At 39.3% G+C, this 17,803-nt stretch overlaps 1 protein-coding gene across 4 annotated transcripts; it reads right to left on the minus strand.

Annotated features, from left to right (window-relative positions):
* Window positions 1-324: 324 nt before the first annotated feature.
* Window positions 325-4,885, minus strand: NDUFB3 (NADH:ubiquinone oxidoreductase subunit B3). 4 transcript variants are annotated; one of them, XM_059820644.1, is made up of 3 exons: window positions 4,816-4,885; window positions 3,200-3,341; window positions 325-594 (listed from the first exon to the last, which is right to left on the minus strand). In XM_059820644.1, the coding sequence occupies exons 2-3, from the start codon at window positions 3,337-3,339 to the stop codon at window positions 438-440; spliced, it is 297 nt and encodes a 98-aa protein (XP_059676627.1). In that variant the 5' UTR covers window positions 3,340-3,341; window positions 4,816-4,885; the 3' UTR covers window positions 325-437. The 4 variants fall into 4 exon arrangements, with proteins under 4 accessions (XP_059676627.1, XP_059676624.1, XP_059676625.1 ...); XM_059820641.1 differs by having other exon boundaries at window positions 4,812-4,885; XM_059820642.1 differs by lacking the exon at window positions 4,816-4,885 and adding an exon at window positions 4,782-4,812.
* Between the last annotated feature and the right edge of the window lie 12,918 nt (window positions 4,886-17,803).

Raw genomic sequence — 17,803 nt, forward strand, 5'->3', positions numbered from 1 at the left:
AAGAGTGAATAGTAACAAATTATACTTTTAAGAAATGACAAGTCATTCATTACCACTTACCAGCAAATAATTGTTAACTAAACCTGTAATTAATACAGTAAAATTTTTCTCTTAAATCATCACACTTTCTCAATTTCATCTAATAGACTGTTGGTAGGGCTTGAAAGAGCTGGGCTGATAGTTTCCCCTGTTCTTTAACGGATGGTACAGCAAACCCAAGAGCATGTTTATGTCTTGTTTTTTTGCCCCGGACTGAAGTCGGGTAAATCACTATAGCTGTGTTTTTTGATTCTTCCACAAAAGTATAATAAAATCAAAGAAACATGGTTTTGCCTGTGATATACTTTAATGTGCATATTATAAGTACAGAGTGAGCAGTAGGCTTATGTACGTTTCAGCTTAGTAATGAGTAAGTATTAAGTTGTCATATTTGATCTTCAGTGATGGCCTCCATTCTTCTTTGGCGGAAACAGTGTATATTCAATACCAAGAGCTATGACAAAAGCTGCAAATCCCCACTTGAGTCCCCTAGTAAAGACTTCTGTTAAGGTGACAGGTTTTGCAAAGCCACCCATGTATCTCCAGGCTTCATTACTAGAAGAAAAATGAAACCGAAAGAATAAAACAAGATCAGTGGAGCCACTGTGATAAACTTTAACAGGAATATCTTTGTTTGGAAAAAAAGATTAAGGTATTTCAACTAGATATATATTGAAACTGTAATATTTTTATCATTTAATTATCATTTAAGTAACAGGAGTTGCCACAAGTAAAGTTCATGATATTAACTCTAAGCCTTTATGCATATAATTTGAGATACAAGTAACACCATCAAACAACATAATTCTAATAACAGAATCACCTCCCCAGATTTGTTATTTATTTGTTGTCTTCTGTTTTCACTCTGGAACAAAATCAGAACCCACCAGCACATGCATGGATGGAGTAACTACAAAGGCTAGTCACTGTGCTGGATGGTATCTAGCATAGTTAAATCTTTCCAGCCGTAGAAAACTCATCCTAGTGTGGAGGCACGTTCTGTTTTACAATATGACACTGAACTATATTAGGGTCAGAAAAGCCTACTAAAACTGATTAAAAAAAAAAAAAAGCTGAAAAGATTGTGTTTTGCTAAAAAGCTACAGAATATTTACAAACCTCACACTGTCTTGCCTTACTGTTTTAAACCTACATTGTTACCGAAACGTTAGTCACTACTGTAACTGACTACAAGTATTTATGTGTAGCACAACCAGTGTAATCTATAGAAGAGACAAACTGTGCCCATCTCTAAGGTCTCAAAGGCCTTAAGAAAGGGAAAAACACATTTGCACAGAAACAAGCAATAAAATCAGAACCATCATTTCAGGAGAAGAGACAGGTTTTTTTAAACAAGGGGGTCAAGTATCTATGTTCATAGATAATCTGCTTGTGCACATGGTTTCTGTGAGTCGGGATGAAGGCACATTGGCATGGAAGAGTATCTTCTATAGTCTACGATACTAACTGATAAAGACTTAGGTTTCCAAATAGGACATTTTTCACACAGCTTATTCTGTATTGAATATGTACATTAATGTGCATTTGCTACAAAGGTGGAAAGCTGATCTCCTGTTAAAAGAAACTTAATCTACGAAAGAGGGAAGCCCTAGAGAGGGTTACTTCTTCAAGACATCTAGTGCAAGATAATAATGCAATCTTTCTCCAGATTACTGAAGCAAATAACTTGATACTTTAATTTCTCCTTTGTTAAGGAAGATTGGCATGATACTTGTACCTGTCCTATGGAGCTGAAATATTACCTTACATAAAATTTGAAAAGTTCAGGAGGAATCATCTCATACTTTAAGAGTTTGACTTTGTTCCCTATTTTGACTCCTCACATAATTGGCTCAATTCCCTTCTTTTATCATAGAAACTTTTTTTTTTTTTAATGTAGGAGGGGCAACAAATACTACACAAGCTCTTTTCCAGTTTGCTGTTTTGCGGCACTTCCTGAACAGTGTACTTTGAAGTGTATGCACTAAAAGTCAGGTTAATTTACACTAAATTTATGATATTAAACTGTGTCCATTTTTTAATGGGAATAAGCTTATTGCTTGCTGAAAACAATTTTGTCTGAAGCAAAGGAAAAAAAAGCTAACACTGCTTGCACTCCACAGAAAGGGGCAATGTAAATGTGACACAGACCTGGAAAGTTCATTAGTAACCGATAATCCTAAGGACTCAAATGATACTTATCATGACCAAAACTTTGTTTTACTCTATGCTTACAGCCTTAAGCTGTTTCAAAGGAAGGAAAAAAGTCCTGTCAATGCCAAACCCCTCCAGATGTTATAGCATGTAACAACTTTTTAACAGATGACCTGTTTGCTCTTACATTTTTTCTTGTAGTGATTTGAAGTAAAGCCTTTTCTATGAAGGCTCCTGGAATAGTTTGCTCAGGCAGCTTTTCCCTTACAGAAGAACTAGACTACACAGCACAAGACATTTAGCGTTTTTATTCCCCAAGATTAAAGAGTAAGTGAGCAAAGTAGTACGTAATTCATGATGTGGGAGAAATATGTTAAGCCCTGTTTTAACAGCTGCCTAAATGATCTACAATTGCTCTAGCTAAAAAAGAGGAGGTATTCATTGTAGAGTGGGACAACTTAAGAGGTAAAAATCTGATCTTCCATTACGTTATTCACTGCTTAGCAAAATGAAATGCACAGTTGAATCTAATTCCACATTGTATACTAGTATATTTCTTATTTTCAAATAAAGGCCTCCTGTTGTATATGGGGAATGCTATTCCTACTCAGAATGTCAATGTAAGTTCCATCAACTTCAGCAAGATCTGAGCACACAATATATTTGCTGAAAAGGAATAGACTTACTTATGTATGCAAGACCTAATATTACTTAAGTGTTTTGGTGGATGAGATATTGGCCATTGTGCCTGATCTGTATCATCATGAAACATCACGAAGTGCAAGGGTGCCTTGCAAAATGTGAAGACTAATCTGTGAAGACTGGTCAAGGTGATGCAAGGTGCAACCTCCACGCAAAAAAGTAAATAAAGACTTAACTGAAATTCTGACTAATACATTCTAGATGCATTTTCACTATTTTTACTGAAGAAGAATCTGCAATGACAAGGTCCAGTTGATGTTACAAGACAACATATCAAGACTATTTTTAAGGCTCTTGCACTTACCGAGCCCACGGATCCCTAAGACCCCGTTTAGCTAGCCTTTCCTGGACTTTCTCTAGTGGAGTACCCTCTATCTTCCATTGCCTGTAGTCAGGGAGTTCCATTTTGCCATGGCCATGACCATGTTCATTTCCGTGCCCCATACCTACAAAAAAAAAAAAAAAAAAAGTTTTTTATTTCTCAGAGAGTATCAGCTTATTTTCACACGCTTGCAAAGAACAATAGCCTGTACAGGAAAAACAGGGAGGTTACAAGAAGTATTCCAAAGCACAAAACACTGCACATGAAGCATCTTCTGCACTGTACACAGTACACTGTAGAACAAAGAGCTAAGAGACTTTATGTGGCATTTCAGAAGCTAGTGATTAAGCACAATAAGGCAAACTGTGCAGACTTAAGTGTTACTGCGTTGTAAGTCACCACCACCATTATATTCATGAAGCAGCTATGTAAATCTTCTGTGTCAGAAAAACAATTATTTCCAATGCCTAAAAATGCACTTTAGCAACACCAGGGCCCACCAACTTGCAGGCTTTCCAGAGTACGTCAAAAAGCTCAAAGTTCAGTTTGGAAATTTCTAATTTAGGTATGGCAGAGCTATGATCACCAAGCTCTGAAGAAAAACATGACTTGGTTCCTCAGCTCCTTTCAAGTTGCCTCCAATTCAGTCAAATGTAACTGTGGCGATAAACAGGTACAGGATAGATGAATGGACTAGGAGATACACCTTACTAGTAGTTTCATGAGGCTGGGAAATATATGCGTTATTTAGATACACCTTTGAGAGAACCATGAAAATATTAAGGTTCTCATTAAAAACAGTGACCAAGGCAGATGGGAAGGTGAACATTTTCAGTGAGATCATGAAGGACTGGAAGAAAATAACAATGGCTTTGAAGTCTCTATTTTCAGAAAACACCTTCTTTGAGCCATGATTTCCCATTTAACGCACATCTGGTAGCAAAGAACAGATTTAACATCCTTAATTTTTAGGAGAATTAACTGGAACGCAATGCTGCCACGAACACAGCTTTGAAGCCTGTAACTCTTGAAGAACCCAAGCCGTGGCAAGCAAAGAGGATTCTCTTGCAGAAGAAAACCTGAAGAAGAGCTCTAATGCTGTCATTACCCGAAAAGCTCCCCCCAAATTAAACCCCAGTCTACACCCTTGCCATAAAAACCCAAGACCTCTCTCCTACCAGTATTTACCTTTCTACAAGAAAGGGATTTATGCGCACGTGCAGACTAGCGCCCACACGCCGCGGCCAGCGGGCTGCACTGCAGCACCTGCCGGGCGCTCTCCGCCAGCAAAACCGGCAAAAGCAGGGCCCAAAGGGCTCCCCGAGACGAGGGAGGGAGGGCCCGCACAGCAGCAGTGCCGAGGCCCGCTAGCCCGGGCAGGGCGGGTGTCCGTCTAACGGCGCGCGGAGAAGGACCACAGCGGCTGCGCGAGGCCGCTCCAGCTCAGGGGCACAACCCGGAGCAGCAGACACTCCCTCCCCCCCCCAGCCCCACAGACAGACAGACGTTCCCGGGGTGGAGAGCGACACAGGCAGGTCCCAGAGAGCGGCCGGGCCCACCCCACCTACGCCTCCCGCCGACGGGCCGTCGGTACCTGCCCGCTCCGTGACCCTCCTTCAGGACGGAGCTGCTACCCGGAAGCGGAAATCGGCGCAAGGACCGGCCGCTACAGGAAGCGCAGCCAGCCACGAGGGTTCCGGGCAGCTTCCGTTCCGGTTGCTCCCACTGTCTTGGCGAAGGCAGCAAGGCCGCTGCCCAGGCCTCTGCTGCTCGCAGCACTCCCGTCGCGGTTTAACGAGGCAGGTCCCACACACGAAGCAGCGCCGCCGACTCTGGCGGAGGAGCGCGGGAGGGAAGGGGAGGGGAGAGGGGAGGGAGACACGGAGGAGAAAGCGGCCAATCAGTGCGGGGCTTGTTGGGGGCGGGAGTGGCCCAATGGGTGGGTGCGTTGTTGAGCTGCGGGGTTGGCAGTGGCTGGAGGTGGCAGTGGAGAAGAGGGTGAGAGGGCGGTGGCAATAGTAGTCGGTACCGGAGGCGTTGGGTGGTGGTGGTGGTGACGGCGACGGCCGTGACGACGACAACGACGGCGGCGGCGGCGGCGGGCGGGGCCTGGGCCGACACCAGGACCGGGCCGGCAGCAAGGATCCCTCCCCTCTCTTCGCTGGTTGGCCGTTGCCCGCCGGTCGTTGCCGGGTGCGCGAGCAGGGACGGAAGCCCGCAGGGTCTGTGCGTGCGGGGGCGCGAGCCGTTGTTCCCCCCCTCCTGCCATCGCTGCTCGCTGGGGTGCGGGGCGCCGCGCTCGGCCCCTCTTTTCCCGCTCCTTCTCCCCGCAGACGGCGACTCCCCAGGCACCGCAGAGGGCGGGCGGGGGGGGGGAGCATCCCCGTATCAGCGGTTATGTAAGCCCCGGGCCCGCGCACCTCCGGCCCTGACCGCGGAGAGCGGCGGAGCGGCTGCGGGGCCCGGGGCAGTGCCCTCTCGCTGCCTGCCCTCGGGGTTCACCTCGTCAGGGGAAGAAGTTGTGGGGGAAATCGGAGGTGTTCACAAGCCCGGCTGGCGCGAGGAGCAGACTTTTGGTTTTCAGTAGATATATCTTAAAAGAACATCGCTGTTTGTTTCCGTAGGAGAAGTGGGGAGACATCCTGAAATCCTGGAACTGCACTGAAAGGTAAGTGAAAGTTAAGAATTCCCTTGACAGCTGCTTCTTGAGTGAGATGGTTGCTTGGTTCCATTGAGTGCCTATCTCTGGGGAGCTCGGTGTTTTGCATGCCATGGCTATGTAATTATGAAGTGTCGATTGCATTAGTATCTGAAAAATTATTTTTTTATGTTCCTCAAGGTTGAGCACATAGTCCCCTTTATCCGAAAAGAAACTGGTAAAAGTTAATGGCTCAGTCAGTGAGTTATAAAGGCTTAAGTCATTCCTTAATTGTAGATGATACATTAATGCTGTTTTTTTGTAGCAGGATACAAACTCTGTTATATTAATTTCTGATGCTCTTATGACAATGAGAATAAACACTGGTTTATAGCATCATGCTGGTAGAATTTTAGGACAGACTAATGCCTTTTTTTTTTTTTTAATATCCTGATGTAAAGCTGCTTCTGGGTTTCAGGTTTTTTTAATAGGGAGATTGGGAGTGCATGAGAAGAGTTCCAGGAGGAATGCCATTATCATGTTATTAACAGCGAAACTGTTCTAAATAGAGTGCCATCTGTTTAATCCAGACTGCCTCTGTCTGGTTTCAGCATTGAATGTTTTTCACAGTGAGATAAAGTCTGGAGGATTCAGAGCAGTCTCTTCTGCTCTGTGGATGCAGTCTCAGGGTGAGAGGAGACACATTTGTTTTTCTGTAATGTATGTGGGGTGGAATAGCAGGAGGACTTTTTATTTATAAAGTACCTAAATCTCTGTCTTATAGAGAGTGAAGTTCTGTCAGATACCTGTGAAGTATTTCTTATTGTAGCTAAAAGTTAATAGGTATGTGTTCAAAGTCCGGCGTTGCTGAGGAATGTTGATATTTTCCTCAGAAAAAAATTTTCAATGACCCGTAGACGTGGTAGATACCAGACACCTTGGTTTTATTTTTTGAAGGAAAAATACAAAGTTCTGGTTTTTTTTTTGTTTGTTTGTTTATTTTGTTTTGTTTTCTCCATGGTGCTTGGAAGTATGACTTGATTATTTATGCATGAAACCATACTTTACTGGTATCGCTGAGTCTGTCAACATGAATGTTCAGTTTTGATCACAGAATATTGACTTTATGTGACCTATTGCGGTCAAACAGAATTGTAGCAGAGGACTGCACTCGGCAAGATTTGTCTTCAAATACACTGTTGCTTTACAAGGTTTTGGGTAACTGTTTCCCCCCCCACCCAAGTACATAAAAACTCTTGATGGAAAAAAATTGTGTGCAGTTAATAGATTCGCTCTACCATGAGGTTGCTTAATGTTTTGCTTCCTAAATTTCCTTTTCTTTCAGCATTGACCATACTTTTTCTTTTAAAAATAAGACTGCAAATATGAGGGATGTGATGTTTTGGGAATATAGGAAGCTTTTTGAAGCTATGTCTTCACCAAATAAATGAGTCTGCATAATTTCAAAGGGGGCTTACAGTCTTGCTACAACCTGCTTTTGAGAAGGAAACTTCACCACAATTACAGTGTCAGTCTGAAGAAATGAATAGTATGCACAAGGAACTAACAAAAAGAAAAGAAATTTTAATCTTGTGTAAAAAATGCTGGACGTCCTTTAGGAAGGGAAGGTCATTGGGACTCCATGTACAAATAATCAGTACTTCCTGTGGTTTATTCAGTTGCGCTTTTTTTGTACTATTCATGGTGGTGATAATTACTGAAAAGATTAAGTGTTCTAGGATACAGTTATGTTAGCATCTATCCAGCTATGCTAGTTATGATTTGCTGGGATTCCTGCTTATGTTGCTAGGTTAGAGGAAGGTGGCAGGGTTTTCTTGAATAGCTTTCAAAAGCCCAGGTTTCCAGAAATTTGTGTTGATATGTGTCCTGGATTAACAGATTGTGAGATGCATTAGGAGTACTGCTCTTCTCTGCCTGTGCATGTAATATTCTTTCTAGCACTGAGTTTAGTGGTATGCTCTTCACGGTGGTTTTCGGGAGTAGAGAGCTGTGTGACTGACAGTGACTTGAAGTATTTTCAGTTCTGAGATGACAAAAAAGGGTTGTGGGGTTGTTTTGGTTTCTGGGTGGTTCCCCCCCCCCCCCCCCCCCCAATATCTTAATACATATTTGAACTACTTAAAACTAAATACTGCATCTTTTTTTCCTGAAATTGCATGTTACTTTCTCTGGCTTTGTATTAGTAGTCATTTATAAGTCATTGGAAGCCTTTTGTCATTTGAATAAAGTGGTCAATCCTGCTTTAATTACAATAATGATAGAAAAGATCTTTCTTTAGTCCACCTTGGTTTCTTTGGATGTTTTTTAAAAAAGGCTATGAAATGTGGGGAAGCAAATTATCTTGTCAGGCAGCATTAGAAAGCTAAATATTTTATAGAAGGTATCACAATCTCAAACCACTGTTTCACTACTCTTTTGGAGAAGTGATGTGCTGGAGCAATAGTCTTAGTTTCTTTCTGGGTGGTTTTTTTGGTTGGTTTGGGTTTTTTCGGTTTTTTTTTTGTTTGGTTGGTTGGTTGGTTGGTTTGGTTTGGTTTTATTTGGCAACCCAAAGACCATTCTTCACAGGAACAGCCATACTGGCCTAATCTGCTATTCTGTCTTGAACCCTAAAACTCTGGGATCCTGGTATGTGACGGGACTATTGTTTCAAGTCCTGCTTGTTTCCCACAGCTAAGCAGTATTTGACAGTGGGTGTTTTATTCTTACACTCTTTTCTAGGCAAACATATAGGGTTACTCCTTAGGTCAGCTCTCCCAGTCTCTCGGGGGGGATGATGTTTTCTATGGATTTTTATTCCATGGATATACTCAATTTTTAAAAACTTTTGAGCCCATGTATGGTGTTTGCATCTACGATGTTTTCTGGTAATAAGCACCATACTTCATGTGTTCTGTGAATAAGTCATTCCTCTGTTCTGTTTTGAACCTGTTATCTGAGAATTTCATGTGATACTCTTGTCTTCTGTACGAGGAGGGGCAGAACTGCTTGATTCTTTCCCAAGCAGTTTGATATGAGTTTAGAATCTTTAAGGATCAGGGTAGTGTGTTCACTCAAACGCTTGTCTGGACAGGAAAATAATTTTATATTCCATTCATTTTCTTTATGCTTGTTCCCTTATATTAAGATATGAAGTGAAGCTGCAGGCTTTCCCAGCTGACTCCTGGTGAAGGACACCTCTGCCATAGGAATGATCATTTAAGAAGAAGTCCTGTGACACTTTTCAGGAGAAATTGATCTGAGTAGAGACAGTCATCAATAGTACAGTCTGACTTGCTACTTCGGTCAATTATTTTCATTTCCAAATAGAATAGTTATTAGAAGTAATTCTTGACTTATTAATGCTGTTTTCCACAGTGTTTCCTTTGCAATTATTTGCTTGTAGTAGGTAACGTTTCATGCAGAGTTGTGTTCAAGGAAACATTAACTTCTGAGTTGTGTAAATTGTTCAGACATTTCATGTAGGCTGTAAAAGTAACTGTAAAATAGAGATGATGACTTTTAAGAAAGATCTACCGGTGTCAGGTATTATCCGAATGATCTGGTGTTTCTTCCTGAACCGTTCTTTTGTTGTCGTCTTTGGCAGAAGTAGAGATTCTTAAAAAACAGAATTGCAGGATGGTTGAGGTTGAAAGTGACCTCTGGTGATGGTGTAGTTCAACCCCTTTGCTCAAAGCAGGGCCAACTAGGGCAGGTTGCTCAGGACCTTGTCTAGTTGGATTTTGAATATCTCCGAAGACAGAGACTCCACAACCTCTCTTGGTAACTTGTTCCAGTGTTTAAAAACCGTCATGCTAAAGAAGTTTTTTCTTATGTGTAAGTGGAATTTCTTATATTTCAATATGCGTCCAGATAGATGCAAAGTTTTTTTTGAGCGTAAGTAAGTATTCTGTTTGTGCTTGTATGACTAACTGTAGATAAAATAGCAAGTTGATTGAATTTTTCTCTCTGCACCTTTGTTTGGATAATTCATGCATCTAATAAGAAGACAATTTAAAATGTCTTTTTTTTTTTTTTTACTTCAATCACAGGACAGATTTATGGGAGTGACTCAGTTCTCCTTTTTCGTATAGAATTCTGACTTCGGTCTCTAAACTTGAAATATAAGGTCAAGAGGTAGAGGGGCACTTCTGATGAAATAAAATATAGTTAGTAAAACCCTACTGTAAAACAAAATTCTCTATTGCCAGCATACCACAAAGAAGAGAACATGTAAACCTTGATCAGGGGCTGGGTAAAATAATACACAGTTTGTAACTGTTCCAACACATGCTGCAGGTTATCAATAATAGTAAAAGTTTTGTATTGTAAGGAAAATTGCTGCATGGCCATTAGTCATTCTTCTGTTGGCATTACATTTTTCTGTCAAATATAATGAATTTGGGCACAGGCTTTTTTATATTCTGTTTTCCTTAGAGCCAAAGAAGATAGAAATGGTGTGGTACAGATGTTTCTTGTATGACATTTATGTTCATTTATAGTGTTTTAAGAACAATAAATTATGTGGTCATGGAACATATTTGTCTAACAAACCATGGAGATACTTTTAAATTAATCTGCATCTTTTTGATTTATTGCTGCTATAGAGAAATTTGGATCTCAGGTACCCTGATGAAGGATTAGGCTGAACTCCTCAGGAGCGTTACTCTGTCACCATGAGATATGCTTTTCTTCTGAAATCCCGTGTTTCTCATACTATGGATTCTGTTTGAAAATGTTCATGGGAATAAAAGTCACTTACGGTTATCTACTTCAATAGATACTTTATTAGTAATCACAATTCAGGCGATTTGTAAAAGACAGAACTATCATTGGCAAGTCACCTTTTCGGTCTTTCCTTGATTGTTTTTTGTTCTTCTGCAGGCAGTTCAGCTTGCCCCTGCTGCCCACTGCCTATGTCAGATCTGCCTCCTTGACCTCCTCCTGGTGTGATTCTGTAGAGCAATATGGATTTTATGGTTCAAATTTATTAACTTCCTTTTGTATGCCAGAGACATTTGGAAGGAGATCCCACTAGGGTAGTGAAAGAAAATGTCAGGTGAATAACTAGTGCAAAGTGGTAAACTATTTATCTGTCTGTCTGTCTCTCAGTACTGAATATCATTACTTGGAAAATGCGAAGTTCCCTGGCTGCGTAATACTGTTCAGCACAGGACCTGATGGAGATGGTTGGAACAGTTCAAACCTGTTAAAATACTCTTCCAGGAATTTGGTCTTTCTGCATATTCTGGGGTTTTTTTCTACAGGACAGACTACTTAATGACATCTCATTTTATATTGTCTAAGTTATATGTGTGTTTGATTAACAGTGAATTTTGCAGTCCAGAAATACAAAGTCTATGTTCTTGTGTATAATCTCCATAGTTCAGCTAATCTTACTATGTTTTTGTTTTACTTACTGTGATTCTTCAGAAAACTGAACTGGTTAGGTCTTCTGTATTGGTGTCTGCATTATGTATGGTTCATGAGTTCTTTAAATAGTTATACATTACTGTTCCTCTGAATTATATTTAAGTGAAATGTATGACATGGACATTTGTGCAGGCTGCATGACTGTAGTTTGCTGATTCATACAGGGCAATGTTGATACTTCTGGGATTTTTTTCTATTTCCATTCCTTATGTTTAATAGTTTATGAACTTTAAAATATAATTGTATTTTGGGTCTTCCTCCCCTCTTCTGCCCTGCGTTGACCCATATTTGGGCTGGGGGAATTAGTCTACATCTATCTGGAAAGACAGTAAGAAAGTTCAAAAGAATGATCTTGGGTTTTATGGCCATTCAGCTGAGAAGATACTGGGTTGGAAGATAATGAGGTGAAATATGTGTAAAATTTGCTTCTTTTTTTTTCCTTCCTGGCTTCATTTATTTCCTTTTTATTCAAATGTTGGTTATTTCTGAGAGTTCTGGTGGCTGTTTCTTCTTTCCAGCTCTTCAACTTACCTTCTGTTTTGTCCTTTCTGTCTCCTTTAGGTTTGAGAATATCTTGAGCTTTAGGAGAGGGTGGAGAGCAGCCCCCCTGCATGCCTGTCTCTGTTCTGATTTGAAATAGGGCCACAAGGTAGAAAACTTGATTTAGAAAAAATTCTGAAGAAGCTCATAGTCATTCAAGCAACTTTCCTAAATATTCTAAGCACAAGATTTTGGAGACACATGGGCATGAGTGTAGCAGATTTTGTTTTAGAAATAGCTTAAGTTAGCTTGTCTCTGTAAATTTAAATATTTTCTGCATGTGAAAACAAATTAGCTAGAAATTACTATTTTTTTAGAATTTTTTTTGAACATGAACTTTGTGAAGATCTGACATCTTATGACCAGTGTGCCCCATTACCAGTGTGAGCTACATTGGTAATTCCACCATCTGCTTTAGACAATGTGGTAGCAACATCATGATTGCTAAGGGTCAATAACCTTCTAGCCAAGACATGTTTTATAAAGTAGGAGGCTTTTATGTAAATGTAGTTATGGAGGGGGTGGAGCGAGCAATTTATCAAGCATCCTAGTGCATGCCATCAGAGTAGGGCAATGAAGAAAACTTTAAATGTTCAACTTCGAGTTTTGGTATCTCTTTATTACTCCAGGTTAGGGGTATAGCTTTTTGAAAAAATACTTGATGCTTCTGCGTATGACTGCTGTCCGTCATGCTTTATGGTTGGAAACACACATGTAGTTAAAAACAGTAATTAAAAAAAGCTCCTTACTTAAAGCAGGTGTACTGGTCTTTAGTATCTGCACATAACGAAAGATGTCAAATCACTTGATAAGTGTGGATGCCCGCTATCCAAATTTTGCAGATGAAAATTATTCATGCTTCTGGCACAGCTAAGATTTATATTTACTTTGCAAAATTAAGGTTGGAGCCTGGATTTCCAGGCTTCTGTTGTAACCGTGTTGCTGTGCTAAAACATGTAAAACTGAACTTCAGTAAACAAAACTAATGCATATGTTAGTAGTTAGAACACAGTTTTGATAGTACAAGTCTCTCTCTGCGCAACAGTGATAGTATAAGAGTAAGAGGGGGTGTTAATATATTTTCAAACTCTTAGTATTTTAATAACAGCAGTAGGACAGACAGATGATTGGTTAAAGTCCATTTAGCTTAGTGAAATTACACAAGAAGTGATTGAGGAGTTTTAAATAATAATAATGTGTCCTTTCACATAGGAATGTAAGGCATGCTAATGAAGGATTTATCCTAGCAAAACCTCATATTTCTCTGTGTGTAACAGTGGAGAACTTTCCATTGCTTTTATTTTTTTTTAAGATGTTCAGTTGAGCCGGAACAGCATAGATATGTGAGCTAAATATGGACACAGAGCAGAGTGAGGTGGGGTTAAATGTGGAATGGAAAAAAGACTAGTTCCTTATGTGCATGTGTTTGTTTTTTTTTTTTAACCTGCTTGTTTCTTGTTCTTAGCATAGAACAGGCCTTAGACAAAATTGCTGAGCTTCCAAAGCTGCTTCTAGATTGTTAATTTTGTGTCCATTCTATTTGATAATTATGTAACTGACAAACCATGATACCTGATGGTTTCTCTTCAATGTTGCATCTGTGCAATAGTTTCAAATAGTAACATCCTTAAGTTTCTGGAAGTTATTAAACCATATTTGTGGTATTTTCTTAGGAAGATCGCAGAATGAGGTGCTGTTTTTGTCAGACTTCATGTGAGCCACCCTAATAGCTTAATTCATGTTAATGAACTGCAGCAGATTGCAGGGCAAATCTTGCCATGTCGGAGTAGCAAGAGCTTAATGAAAATCTCTTAAACAGTTAAATGTTACCTATGGAAATACAAGTAGAGATGGGGATCCTGGGCTGGAGGCTAAATTGAATGAAAGTAGAAAAGAAAAACCTAAAATAGTGAACTAACTTAAGCTAAGCATTCATAAGCTGCATTCCTGTGCCTTTTATTTTCATAGATGTTCTGTGACAGCAACCCTTCCTTTAAATCATAACTGTTGCATGCATTTCACGATTCTCCAGTGAACAGGATGGCTAGTAGCAGGCTACTACCTTTTCTGTTTGCTTAGGTCTGTGTGCCTGCCAAGGCTTGTTTCATGTGCTGTGATTCTTCCAGTTTGTCTTCACCTAGGTTACTGTAAACACCAGGTGAGTTTGAGAAGTCTCTGTTTATCCGTGGAATAAGAGAACTTTCTAGCTTTCTTTTTGTTTGTTTGGGGGAGAAGGAGAGAAAAAGATTTTCTTTCTCCTCACCATAATCAGTGTTAGAACTTGAGACAGCAAATAAAAATTTTAAAATAATTTGCCCTGGGTATTTGCCCAATCTGTCCAGCTGATTGCTGGAATGTGAACAGTTTAGGCATGGCTTGCCATGGGTCTCCAAAGGACCAACTGCAAAAATAACTGAGATGCCCTTTTGCTTGTGCAGGTGTTGAGTGGACTTGGAATATGCATTGTGGTCCTTTAAAAGGTATAGTAGTAGTCCTTTAAGATGTGTAGTGAGAATCAACAGTGAAAATACGTATGCAGTCATTCTTTGTACATACAGAAATGAAACTTTGATGGATTGTTACAGTTACTTCAGCCATAGAAAAGAGAAAATGTTTTTGAGGCATCTGGGTGTTTAAATCATTCAAATGGCAGCTGCATTATACACACATACCTTGTGTTCCAGGAATCACTGCACTAAACTCTTTGAAAGGGTGCATGCTTTGCTTTTTTCCTCTCTATATAGGTTAAATCCTTTAACTTAGCTACAGGTATGCTGTGGTTTTTAGCAGTTAATTTTTACAGTTTACCTGGCAAAAGTAAAACTAGTGCACTATTTTTAGTTTTCAATTGAAAGAAAAATGTTAACATTTTATGTCTAGTTTTTAACTTGCCAAGTTATCTCAAACTTAAACTCTGGAATTCTTAGGAAAATAGTTGGAGATACTTCAATAAATTCCTTAATAATGTATAAACAATTAACTTTGTAATTTTACGCTTTTTTCTTTCTAGCTACTTCAATATTTAAATTGAGTAAAAATCATGATGTTAAGGCAGAAAAATAAATGCACAACTGTGGGATTTCTCATTTGTTGTGCACAAAGTCCTAATCAGGTTAAGGTCTGTGGATGGATTCCAGACTGAATTAGGGGGTCAGTGGCCAATACTAATTGGCACTGATGCTGCTGAAATTGTGTAACAAATTATTGTGCTGATTGTCACAGGGTGTTTTGTGTGTGTGTTCCCTCTTACTTTATTTGGTGATGTATAGTTAACCAAATGTTCAAAGGCTGTTTTTTATTTCCTCTGTGCCCTTTTTCTCAGACTTGCAGGTATTAGTCTGTGCTAGAGGCAGAACACTGGGCTCGATGTAAAAAAAAAAAAAAAAAAGTAGAAGGAAGATACTTACATAAAGAGGAGGGTGCCTCTAAATGTTAATTTAATCCAATAAGTTAAGATTTGATGTATGCTGCAGAAAGCTTTAAAATGATCTCTTGGTCAGTGGTGGAGTGGGGGTGCTATGCGTTTTTGTGGGGGTTTTTTGCCAGCTGCTAGGAGAGAGCTTCTTCAGCACAGCTGCTTGTCATTTTGCTGATATGTTTTGTTAGGAACTTACCACATTTGGCTGGTGGAGATGTGCATGGGTGTGACAGTCAACTGCTCTTCTCTGCTGATGATGCTCCCATGATTGTAACCTACCAGAGACTGTATTTGATAGCTTATTTTGATAATAAATTTTTAGTCTTGTGAGAAAGAGGAGGGAACAGATCTTAAATGGACATTATCATGCTAATTAGGAAACCTTAATCACCATTTAAAGAGTTTTCAGCTCTATTAAGTTTTGAGGTATTTCAAATTCATATTCCAGTGGGTAGATTTTGATAAACAAAATATTTTTCCTGCATGTACTGGCTTTATGCAAAATCCCAGTAATAGTTATTTTATTGCTATTTCTATGAACTATTGGAGCATTCTGCTTTAGTAATATGTGTTGACTTTGAATAGATTGTGATTATTATCTTTGTGTCTCTATGAATGCAGACTTTATAGCTTTCTGAAATGCGTAACGTTGCTATAAGTAAATTCTGCGTGTTTATGCGTATGTGTTGCACCTATGGAAAATAAAAAAGGTTTTTATTAACATTTATTTTTTTATTGCAGGAGAATGTTTGAAGTTACAATCTTATTTCTTGGTTTTAATTATTCAAATGCAACAGATAGAACCAACTAGGAAACAAAATTGTTAAAATACAGTTACAAAAGTCTTTCCAATATGCCAATTAGATAACTGGCAGATAAGGCAAAAAGCAGAAGGATTCACGCTCCACCCCCCCCCCCCCAGTATGAAACTCCTGCTGCTCACTAATAAGAAATAATTATTGCATAATCATCTTAACTTGCAAATCTGCACATAATTGCAAGTACCAGAGTGTTAGGTCTGGATTGGGATTTTGTTCACAACAGTTTTCTCGCATACTGAAGTAGTCACGTGTGAACTGTGTGGTTTTGGTTGGTTTGTTTTTTTTGTTGTGGTGGTGGTTTTGGGTTTTATTCGGGTTTGGTTTTATACCTGATCAACCCTACTTTTCAAGAAGTTACTCAATGCTCTGCAGGTCTGCTGTCTTCATGCCAATGACCTCAGTATTCCTAAACCTTTTGTCTTAAGTTGCCCTTGAAAGACTGCATGTGCCTTATGAAGCATGCTGTATGAAGGGTGTTAGGTGAGTACATTCCTTACACCAAAAACATATAATCTAACAATTTCAGGTGGCTAGTGCTTGAACTTTGGTAAATGCTGCTCATTCCTATCAGCAAAATTGCATAGGGAAACAGAAGAGTCACAGTTTTAACAGGCTGTTTAATTAAACTCGTGCTTTGATTAAAAATTTTTGATGAAATGTTTGAAGAGAATGAACTGAATTTGCTGCATTGCCAATATAATTAATAAAAAAAGTATAAGATCATAAACATTACCCAGATGGGCGGTGTGATTTACCTGTAAAAGAACAAAGAAACTATTTATGTTTAGTGTCGTTCATGTGGATGTGTTTCGATTTCAAGTAGATGTAATATATAAAATTTACTGAAGAAGATTAATGTTGCAAAAAGTGGTAGTATAACTCTTTGACATGTTTGTGTGTAAGGCCATCTCTGGTCTTTTTCCAAAGGTAAATTTACTCAGGAGACTTGAGGGGAGGAAAAACACTGTTCTACCAACTGCTTTTGAAGTTTGTTTTTAACAGGAGAACTATTTAGTATTGCAAACAAACCCCTGGAGTTTCTCTGTGTATGGGTGAGGTTATGTAAAAATGGTTGAAGTTTAGAACATTGAGTCCTCAGTGAGAATTTCTGCTGTTGTTTTTTTGAGTGCAAGAAAATATCTTGGAAAACCTAGAACACTGTAAAATTGACCATGTATAAATAAATTCCATTCCTCCCGCCACACCAAACAAACTGGAGGAAGGGTACCTGTGAAGATAGCTGCATGGATTTTCAATGCTGCCTGTTAAATCTGTAATTTTTCGTAATCTTGAAAGACTTTACTTTCTCAATGTACATTAGGGCAGTATTTGACAAAAAACTTTTTGATTTTCTTCAGGCTGTGAGTAGAAAACATGCGTGAAAATTGTGGTATGCGTTTAATATCTTGTGCTTGCTCATGTTTGCGCAATGTCTGATTGGGGGGAATAGGGCTGTGCATTTCAACTGCAAGTCATCAAGGCTATACCTGTGGAAGGCTGGGGTGGGGTTTTTTGGTGTTTTTTTTGTTTGGTTGGTTGATTCTGTGGTTTTTTTTTTTTTTTCTTTTTTCTTTCTATACTGATCTGTAGCTTAGATAAATGAAAAGCATTGTGGAAAGACTTGCCTAACAGGGTGCATAAAAGATCTGGCTGATTTAAATTATTTGTGTTGGGTTTACATTATGTTCCTAAAGAGATTGTATGCAAAGCTTTGTCCCAGAAAAAAATACTTTAAA

Source organism: Gavia stellata, chromosome 8 (assembly GCF_030936135.1).
Source record: "Gavia stellata isolate bGavSte3 chromosome 8, bGavSte3.hap2, whole genome shotgun sequence".
In the NCBI taxonomy this organism is placed as follows: domain Eukaryota; kingdom Metazoa; phylum Chordata; class Aves; order Gaviiformes; family Gaviidae; genus Gavia; species Gavia stellata.